Below are 10,768 nucleotides of genomic sequence, written 5' to 3'. Positions count from 1 at the left end.
GGAACAGTATGTAAAATCCAAGACTTCCTCACAGCTGGATAAAATCTATGTGTAATCTGGTTATCAAACATTTAGGCAAGAAGTAGGCATCCCCAGGGGACATCAGTTGTGCGCCCCTTCTTGCTGACCTGTTTCTTTCAGCACACGAATCAGAATTTCTGCATGAATTAGCAAAATCGAAACAAACGAATTGAGCAAAGGATTTTTATTTAAGCTTCAATAAGGATATCGATGGTATGATAGCGTTCAATGACTTTCAAATAGCCAAGTCACATCCACTGATTTATCACAAATGAACTGCAAATATTAGACACCAGTGAAACCGCCGCATCTATTTCTTATCGAGATGCATGCATAAAGATTAGGGACCGCCTCCGTGGTCTAGTGGTAGAGCGTCCGCCAGGACAGCAGAAGGTCCGGGGTTCGATACCAAAATACGTTAAAAGATGGTACTTGTTGTTACCCTGTCTGGCGCTCGGCATTAAGGGGATAAAACAAGGACTGGTCGGCTCGGAGTCAGTATATGTGTCTGAGTGGGGTATTCATGTTAAACTGCGGCATGGTATCTCAGTGAGCTAGCACTATAAATCGGCATCAGTCCGGACTAGTACAAGCAGCCACACAAACACACACACGTCCATGTACGTCGCTATATAAGTGCAATAATCTTGGACGCGACGTTAAACCCCATTTCACCTCACCTCACCTCACCATAAAGATTAGGGGTGACAAAACCCTCCACAAGTCTGTATGACAAGAGGGGTGGCTCTAACTTTCCAATAGTCAACTTTCCCTTTATGTTGAGCAATATTCCAGCATCCAGCATTCCGAAATTTGTTGCATTAGTGACAAAACCGAAGTCCGATGCAATTCCCTATTTTTACTTGAAACATGTATTCACATGTTTCTTTTTCAGGAAAACAACTTACTTGATATTTTATGAGTGTTTGAAGGGTGCTACCGGTGAGGCAGTTTAGCTAACCTTTTCGCGTATACCAAGTATCATCATTTCTGGATATTCATTCATAAACACATGCTCACGATATAGTAGGACTCGTACAATAGACTCTGCTGTCTGTAGTTATGGAATTATTTTTGTCGCTTTTGTGTAACATGAGTGAGTGAGTGAGTTGGGTTTAACGCCGCTTTTAACAGTATTCCAGTTATATCACGGCGTTCAGCTTAATGTGTGAGGAAAGCCCGAAGTGATGCAGGTCTCAGACGTTTACCACTTCGGTGAAACCCACGAGCACGGGTATGGTGCTGACAAACCTAGAAACATAATCGGGGCGAACCGGGAATCGAACCCACAATCATAGGTTTCTGGGGTGCCCATGGGACGCAACTCTGCACAGCGAATCGCGGCGCCTTAGACGACTGGGCCACCCGTGCCCCCTTGTGTAAAATGAGCATCGGGAGAGCCTTTGGTCATTTTGATTAATACATTGATGACTTTATCGTGGCGACAATCGCCATTTCAAGATGACGTTGTGGTAGATATGACGTCGATGTACCTGCTGTTGTGGCAAAATACAAAACGTGTTGATGTTGCTTGACACTGGTCACGTTTGACGTTTAAAATATATATTGACCCACTTGCTGTAAATAATGCAGGAAATGCCACACGTTATTTAGTAACGTTGAAGAAATAAGATCACTATTTGAAATTGTTGTTTGTGAAAGAAGCATGAATAAAATAAATAAATAAATATTTTCTTTAGCGGTAATGCGTAATCAGCAACATTGCGGTCTAACGTAGACTCGATACTTATTGCGGACCAGTCAGACTGTAGAATTCCAAAATGTCATAGTAGAACTCTCATTCTCTCATTCGTTGACAGAATTAACAACTCACTGTAAACAATGTGAATCTGTCTTTAATCACGCCAACACATGAAATCGTTGTTGTGGTCAACTGAGATTTAGTTGTAGTTTAAGCAGCTGTCTTCCCCTGTTTGTAGGCAGCGCCATCTGCTGGGTATTTCATTTCGTACAAATCTTTGCCAACGCAGGCTGCGGTAGCACTGATGTCACGGTGTGCGATGTCTGCCTGGACGAAACTAGTCCGTGTCACGTGTACGTCACTACGGATGAACCCGACAAGCTCGATCTGAAAAAGAGTGAGTGAGAACCAAAGATCATAATCAACGACAATCTTAGTTTCAAACCCGCGATCATAGGATCCTGGCTTGCAAAAAAGGGACACAACTCTGCACAGCGAATTGTGACATCTTAAACACCTGGGTCATCCTTGTCCCATTGGAGGTGAGGTGAGGTGAAATGGAGTTTAACTTCGCGTCCAAGATTATTGCTTTTAAATAGCGACGTGCATGCACGTGTGTGTGTGTGTGGGGGGGGGGGGGGGGGGCTGCTTGTACTAGTCCGGACTGATGCCGATTTATCGTTCTAGCCCACTGAGATACAATGCCGCAGTTTAACATGAATACCCCACTCAGACACCGTATACTGACTCCGAGCCGACTAGTCCTTGTTTTTAGGCCCTTAATGCCGAGTGCCAGACAGGGTAACAACAAGTACCATATTTTAACGTCTTTTGGTATGACGCGTCAGCGGATCGAACCCCGGACCTTCCGCTCTCCGGGCGGACGCTCTACCACTGGAGGATGCGGTCTCCAAAAAGCCTTGTAAATGTGGAAACCTCAGGCGTATAAGGTGCAGTATTGGTGAAAATTGGCCATATAGAAGCGTGCTACAACACGAAGAAGGTCGGACATGGGAGATCAATCAATTCCTTCAAATGTATTGACGCCCATGGGCTTAAAACGTTTTATTTGTCCGTTTTGAAGCCCATGGTCTAAATAACGACGGGGCATAAATCCGGTAGTTTCAACATAACGTCGACATAACGTGATTGTACATTACGTCAACACTGGTGTATAAGCGCGCGTGAAACATAATAATACGTTTGTTCCGATTCGGCTTTGATGATTCGTTTATCTCAAAACCTGAAAGATAATATAAGCATACTCTCCGAGCGGACGCTCTACCACTAGACCACAGAGGCGCTCTGTCCCATTGGAAGTAATATAAACAATTATTGTGAGGTTACCTATATAGTTGGTTAACATATGCTACCTCTTCATAAAAGGAAGCTGGACGTTGTGTTTGTACAGTATGCACTAGGTAAAGGTCTCCGTGATACTAGGGTTATTATTAACTGCTTATACGTCTTATTAAAATACTTCGTAATATTTGAATTAGCAGACAAAGGTGGCCTCCTGGGACGACAAAATGCCTTCTTTAGCGGTTTTGGAAGGTAGTGCGCTTATCAGAGTGAGTGAGTGTGTTTGGTTTAACGTTACATCACATTATCTTAGTTACATCATTACATATCGATCAGCTTCGTGAGGGAGGAAAGCCCGAAGTGATGCAGGTCGTATCAGTTTAACACTTTAAAACCCATGACAACGAGTATTGTTCTGACAACCCCGAAACATAAACAAAGCGAATCTGGTTTGAAAACCGCTGCCATAGAGACGCAACTGTGCATAGCGTATGTGGCGCCTAAGACGACAAAACCAGATTACAATAGAAAACATGTACATGGGCGGATACAGAGGGGGGTGCACCCCCTCCCCCCCCCCCCCTTTTTTATTTCGAAAAAAAATCGTTACATCTGTATAAATTACCAACAAGACAATAAATAGATCTTAATTGTGCACCCCAACCCCAACCCCTCCCCCCTTTTCAAAAAAGCTGTATCCGCCCATGATGTATATACATGTACTATCCTCTTAAACATGCATCGTTTTCAGTTTCCAGATGATTTGGATCATCCTGATAATTACAACGTATTTCTTAATATGTCTTTGACGGTATGTTCTACGTATGTGCAGCTACACTATACAACTGTGTATATGAACCTGAAGTGCGACTCTACGCTGCTTGTCAGTGATGATCTCCGAGAGAGTGGCGTTTGTTGTCATGAAGTAACAGCTTCCGAGATCCTTCACGACAAGGAGATCCTGAAAGAAGGAAATAACACACTGAGAGTAAACATTCTTCCTGTTTTCAAGTGACAATGATTGGCTGCACAATACTGAATGCTATCTTGTAACACTGCTACCACATACGTCTTGCTTCTTTAGATTTAAATATGTAGAAGTGTAAGGATTTGATTAAACCCACAGTCACGTAACTATTTGTTTCATAGTGAATGCCTGGTACATCAATTAAATAGACAAACGTGATGATAATCAATAACATAATGGTTTCTACAGTTAACGTCATAACAACATTTCTTCTCTTGGTGTATATACCATTATACCACTCAGTATGCCGACCGGTATTCCGCAAGGCAGGGTAACAACAAGTGCCATCTTTTAACGTATTTTGTTATGACGCGGCCGGGAATCGAACCCCGGGTATTTCACTGTTCAACCACTAGACCACGGTGGCGGTCTGTATATTTAAAAACCGTTCCCTAAACAAGTTCGTCTAAAATGCATATTTCAGCCTTTAAGAAGCATGTATAAAGCATATGCAAGATTGTATGTCACTGCTGTTCGTCCCATAAGAACTGGTAGCTTATTTGTCTTTTCTTTACTTATAAGCAGCAGAGTCCCTTCATTTGTATACACCAGTAATTCAAAATTGACAATATTGTTTTTAGTTTCACCAGTTTCATCGGTAAATCCGCTATCGTGCGAAAGAATTTCTGCTCTGTTTCCTGCCGCCTTCGCATAGCAGGAGTGCTGTAGTGTGTCATCAGATAACGAACACACCCTTGTATTCAAATTGTGTGAATGCTACTGATATGGCAGGACTTCACTGAGTCATACAAGGTCTCGTGACATTGTATGGACACGCGACACTATTGACACCTCAATTTGTTCGTGTGTGGCGGGGGGACACGGGTGGCCCAGTCGTCTAAGGCGCCGCGATTCGCTGTGCAGAGTTGCGTCCATTGGCCAGGCCAGAACCCTATGATTGTGGGTTCGAAACCCGGATCGCACCGATTATGTTTCTAGGTTTGTCAACACCATACCCGTGCTCGCGGGTTTCACCGAAGTGGTAAACGTCTGAGACCTGCATCACTTTGGGCTGTCATCCCTCATTAAGTCATTAGGCAACATTGTAAAGAAATCATCATAAAAATATCAAGATGAACATGGTTTAAGTCTACCTATTTCTAATTTGCACCACATGTCAGTGTGCGTCGCCAGCGTAAACGCCGAGCTACCTGTCACTTCTTAAATGGCAAATAGATATTCCAGATCGCCATACTTTTCCTCTTTCATATTCGCTTTTTGAAAGTTATAATAACTCGCGTACCAGTCAAACAGTCCATTTGATCAGGTATATAGTGTAACTATCACCCCTGCGAAATTTGGACTGTTTCATTCAGTCACATTCAGAGGGGTTAACTGTCAGGTGACCCGTGAAGATCCAGGGTAGAATAGGCCTTCAGCAACCCATGCTTGCCGTAAAAGGCGACTATGCTTGATTAGATTGTGTAGAACTCACGCTGTAACTGTGATACTCGAAGGTGTATCCTCCATAGTGGGAGCTATCCGCCTTGTTACCAAATAGGAACTGGCCCTGCAACATCCAACACCACTGTAAATATTACAATATGTTATCTTACAAGTGCCTGCACAAACGACAGAGATTGCAATTTCGAATGCCTGCATTCTATCCTGAGTGCACGAACTTCGAGTAAGTGTTCATTGCACGTGTTGGTGGAGACTAACATTAAGTCTATAAAAAAAACACTTTAAAATAATTGTACTTTTTTTTACAAAAGAACCTCAATCAACGAAACTAGGTTTGGTTTCATTTGAACTAGATTCGTCTTTGCTTTCAGTAAACAAAAATTGAAATGTATAAATTAAACTGTCATGGCGCGTGACTTGTGTTGGCGTAATTGCTTAACAGGACCGTGAAGATCTGGGGTAGAATAGGTCTTCAGCAACCAATGCTTGCCAATAAAGTGGACTATGATTGTCGTAAGAGGCGACAAACGGGATCGGGTGGTCAGGCTCGCTGACTTGGTTGAAGCATTCATCGATCGCTATTGCGTGGATCGATGCCCATGATGTCAATCACTGGATTGTCTGGTCCATCCTCGATTATCTACAGACCGCCGTGCTAAGTGCGGCGTAAAACAGCAAACCAACCAGTCTTATTTCAACATCATTATCGAAAGTCAATAAGGGGTCAAGCATTTGATTATCTGGGGATTGCCCAGTGAAGAAGAATAGTATGTCTCCAGTACAAATCCCATTTCAGAATGTTAAAAACTGATACCTACACATGTGTGTAAGAGAAGAGACGTGTATTCATGAACGTTATAATGCTGTTAAAATACGACGTCGTATCAATGGAATTTACGTTTTGCCTTGCACAAAGTCGAAGGAAAAGACTCATGACAGTTATTTGGTGATTTTCTTGGAAAAGAACTTATTGACATAAAGAAGAAGACATGAAGAAATTAAAGGTTCGATTAACCCAATTTACTCACTCACTACTTAGGGAGTAAGTAGGATTTCACACCACCTGTAGCAATAATCGTGTCACACCACGATGTAGTAATACAAAAATGGCTTCCGTCGTGTTGGGGAAACGAACACGAGGCGTGACGAATGAACGAACTTCCCACTTAACATGAATACCCCACTCAGACACAGTATACTGACTCCGAGCCGACCGGTCCTTGTTTTAGCCCCTTAATGCCCAGCGCCAGGCAGAGTAACAACAAGTACCATCTTTTAACGTCTTTGTGTACGATGCGGCCGGGGATCGAGACAGATTTCGAAACAAGTGAAACGATTTCGAAATGATTGAAAAGAACCAGAACCAAATTTCGATACAAGTGAAAGGCATCAGACACATTCGACGTTAGAAAAAGAACCAGGTAGGTACAGAGTTCGAGATAAGTGAAATGAACCCAATAGACACTTTGAGATAAATGACAGGTGCCAGATAGAGACTTCCAGAAAATAGAAAGCAGCCAAACAGACACTTTTCAATAAGTGCGATGGAATAGATGGAGACTCTGAGACAAGTGTAAGGTACCAAAGAGAATCTTCGAAATAACGTAATCAGATCGTGATAGCAATGGTGGCTGGATGGTGTGGACCTCCTTCTGACACTGTGGATAATAGATACTAGCACACGTAAAGCCAAATCTCTGCACTGTTCGGAAAGGCTTAGAGCAGCATGACCGGCCACTACTTGCCCGCCAAGGCCAACATAATCAGAGCAGACAAGTAGTTTTGTAATACCAAAGTTTTCAAACTGGCAATGATGAACTTTAAAAATATGACAATTTCAACTTACGGAAGCTAAACACAGGCAATGGAGAAGACAAATCCTGAACATGTTGGTGACGAGATGAGACAGCCTGTGTGTTACTAGCTCAAACACGTTTGCACCTCCGTTCGTAAGGCAAATGTTTGGGAATATTTGTCACTTTTGTATTTTGAACTCGTCACTTACATATTTTGGCATTATCTTAGGTGCACTGACATTTTTTTCCGAAATGTAATTGCGTAACAAAATGAGATAGCCCTGTGAAGAAACACGTTATTTCCATGACATATAAATGACCTTTGTATAATGCAGACAGAAATTTTCTTCCAACATTTATACACCGTTTACATATGTCTTATCTGCAAGTTTAAACTTGTAAAGGGAGAGATTAACTGCTCTACTTGTTTTAAATAGATACAGTGAACAGTTGTAAAACACTTGCAGTTTTGATAAGCATTAAGTAACAGACTTGGTTTGGGGCCGATTCGTGCGATTTGTAGCACCGTCAAAAATCGCAAGACACAATTGTTTTCTGGTTGCCCAATCGAAAATCTCGTGCTGTTTTCGTTGAAATCTCAGATTGGAACCTTCAATGGAGGATGAGACGAGGTGAAATGGTTAAACGTTGCGTTCAAGCTTATTGCACTTATAGAGCGACGTGCATGCATGTATGTTTATGTGTGAGGCTGCTGGTACTAGTCCGGATTGATGCCGGTTTTAAATAGTCGCCCACTGCGTTTGTCTTTATCCAGGTTAATTTCTGTTCAATCTACTCGATGAAACCAGTTTGGAGAATAAGCTGTTTTGTTTCGGAATTTGATTTAGTCCCACTGTAGAGTAGAATCCTCTTATTTTAATTTGGAACCGAGCGAGTGGTTCGTGTATGTTTTGCTTAATACTGAGTGTTTTTTAATGGATTTCATCATGATCAGCTGTTGTGACCAAGTATGTGTGCTGTGACGCTACAGTGATGCCGGGACATTTGTTTGTGACTTGCTGTGGCCTTTTGAAGCACGTAATGGTTTTAGATGGACTTTTAGATCTGAATCCTAACGTTGGTGGTAGATGGCGATAAATATCGATCACAAAAGGGTTTGTAAACAACGTGTTGCCATGAAGTTTTTCATTGCATTCATTATGGTTTGTTTCAGTAAGGATGATTACCGAACATGATTGCCTCGGGGAATTTTATGAACGCCATGTGCCTTCGTTAGGTGTTGTAAAGTCATCATCAAATAAGTGTTACGGCCTCGGACGTCAAAGTCGTCGGCAAGAACACCCAATTTCAAATGTAACGTATTTCCTCTATTAGATGCCCGGTCATGCAATAATTTCGCGCGTCTAATAAAGGCCGACGTGTATTAGAGGCCCAGCGTTTATTCTTGTAATGCTGGCACAGTAGCATCTCCCGAATACAGACATTTGTAATGAAGCGATAAGAAGGCTGTCGATGTATTCATTGACCTATCGAGTCCCCAGGCATGTACCCAGCATAGGAACCCGAGGTACATGCAGGTAGGGGTGCATTGGTGGGCAGGGGCCAATAGACCTAGACTCCTCTCACAATGTGACTCTCCTAACTTCACCAAGTGCTACATGTATCAATAACTTTCCATTAACCTGTAAATCCCTGTCCCAGGAGTGAGTGAGTGAGTATGGTTTTACGCGGCTTTTAGCAATATTCCAGCAATATCACGGCGGGGGACACCAGAAATGGGCTTCACACATTGTACCCATGTCGGGAATCGAACCCGGGTCTTCGGCGTGACGAGCTAACGCTTTAACCACTAGGCTACCCGATCCTGTCCCAGGAACTACCATATTTGTCTCAGCACAGCAATCCCAATAGTATATTAGGTAGCAACATCCTTTGCACTAATAATGTTATCAATGCAAACAGTGATATGATCAAAGATGAAGACAATCACTTTGAAAATGACAAAATTAAAGACAATTGTGATGATAGTGCTGATAAAGTTGTAAATGAGGTTGACAGAACAGAGCAGAGAAATGTTACCATATTTAATTTTTTGAGTGATGCTGATGTTACAGCCACAAGTGGTAATGGATATAATGATTATGTCTCTAGTTATATTGAGAAGGATGAACTCATTCATGCTAAGAATGGAATACACATAGACCCCTCTCAGGATGTGACTGTCCTATCTTTACCAAGCAGCAATCCCAAGAGCATATCAGGTAGTAACATATTATGTTGTTATAACTTAATGCAAATATTGAAAAATAAAAAGCAGAAATTGTATTGTGCTTTTATAGACTTCACTAAAGCTTTTGACACAGTTTGGAGGGTAGGTTTGTGGAATAAAATGCAAATCATTGGTATTGAAGGGAGATTTCTAACACTAGTCAGGGCAATGTATAATGGTATAAAATCTCTTGTACAATATAATAACAATGAATCAGCCTACTTCAACTGCAATATTGGTGTTAGACAGGGAGAAAACTTATCTCCTTTACTGTTTTCAATCTTTATTAATGACATTGAAAATCACCTTCTTGACTCCAATTGTAATGGTGTTAAACTAGATCGCTCTGAAGACAACTATATTGAACTATTCATACAACTTTTGATCTTACTGTATGCAGATGATGCCGTTCTATTTGATGAAAGCATTAGACTCCTTCGAAATATATTGTGATAGATGGAAATTGTCAGTCAATATCAGCAAAACTAAAATTCTTATCTTTGGGAGTGGACCAGCAAACACGTCAAAATTAAATTTTTCTATATAACAACAAAAGACTTGATATAGTTGACACATATAACTACCTAGGCATAACATTTCATAGGAATAGAAGACTGGTTACAAGTATTAAAGATCTCGCTGATAGTGCTACAAAAGCTATGTTCAGTCTGTTGAAAAAATCACGAAATATCGATTTGCCATTGGATTGTTTACTGTATGCATTTGATACAATGATATTACCTATCCTAATTTATGGGTCCGAAATTTGGTGTTTTGAAAATGTTGAATACTTGGAAAAAATCCATCTAAAATTTCTTCGACTTGTTACAGGATTAAGGAACTCGATCCCTCGTTTTCTGCTCTATGGTGAACTCGGCAGATTCCCTATCACGATAAAGATGTACAAACGTCTCATCTCCTTTTGGCATAAATTAACCTACCATAAAGGTGTAAATAAACTTTCAAACCTTGTCTATATTTACTTGAATAATGAAAAACTAGAAAACCCCAGGTTGTTAAAGGTTAAAGACATTTGAGATGGAACTGGTTTGACGTATGTATTCAATAGCCCGAGCTCATGTACTACCCAATGGCTAGCTTCACAGGTGGAACAAATACTTCAAGATCAATTTATCCAAAAGTGGAGAAATGATGTTGCCTCAAGCTTAAAATGACTTTATTATAAATATGTCAAAACGTATCCATTATTTGACGCATATCTATCTTTTCCAAAGCAATTCTATATTCCTTTACAAAGATTTATTACATCTAATCATAATCTACCG

The 10,768-nt window shown here is 41.2% G+C and overlaps 1 protein-coding gene across 1 annotated transcript; it reads right to left on the bottom strand.

Annotated features, from left to right (window-relative positions):
- Nucleotides 1-1,905: 1,905 nt before the first annotated feature.
- LOC139473234 (uncharacterized) lies at nucleotides 1,906-7,445 on the bottom strand. Its single transcript, XM_071255763.1, has 4 exons — nucleotides 7,303-7,445; nucleotides 5,488-5,562; nucleotides 3,885-3,986; nucleotides 1,906-2,110 (listed from the first exon to the last, which is right to left on the bottom strand). The coding sequence occupies exons 1-4, from the start codon at nucleotides 7,342-7,344 to the stop codon at nucleotides 1,934-1,936; spliced, it is 396 nt and encodes a 131-aa protein (XP_071111864.1). The 5' UTR covers nucleotides 7,345-7,445; the 3' UTR covers nucleotides 1,906-1,933.
- Nucleotides 7,446-10,768: the final 3,323 nt, after the last annotated feature.

The sequence above is a fragment of the Haliotis cracherodii genome, unplaced genomic scaffold (genome assembly GCF_022045235.1).
Source record: "Haliotis cracherodii isolate W230 unplaced genomic scaffold, xgHalCrac1.p SCAF_27, whole genome shotgun sequence".
NCBI lineage: Eukaryota > Metazoa > Mollusca > Gastropoda > Lepetellida > Haliotidae > Haliotis > Haliotis cracherodii.
Note: the sequence above shows the minus strand (reverse complement) of the source record. Positions and strands in the feature narration are given on the sequence as shown.

Excerpts from the sequence above, each read along its gene's own strand:
- LOC139473234 (XM_071255763.1), bottom strand. The coding sequence starts at position 7,344 with ATGTTCAGGATTTGTCTTCTCCATTGCCTGTGTTTAGCTTCC. Across the intron at positions 5,563-7,302 it reads ATTGCCTGTGTTTAGCTTCC|GGCCAGTTCCTATTTGGTAA; the intron begins GTAAGTTGAAAT and ends TGGATGTTGCAG. Across the intron at positions 2,111-3,884 it reads AGCGTAGAGTCGCACTTCAG|ATCGAGCTTGTCGGGTTCAT; the intron begins GTTCATATACAC and ends ACTCTTTTTCAG.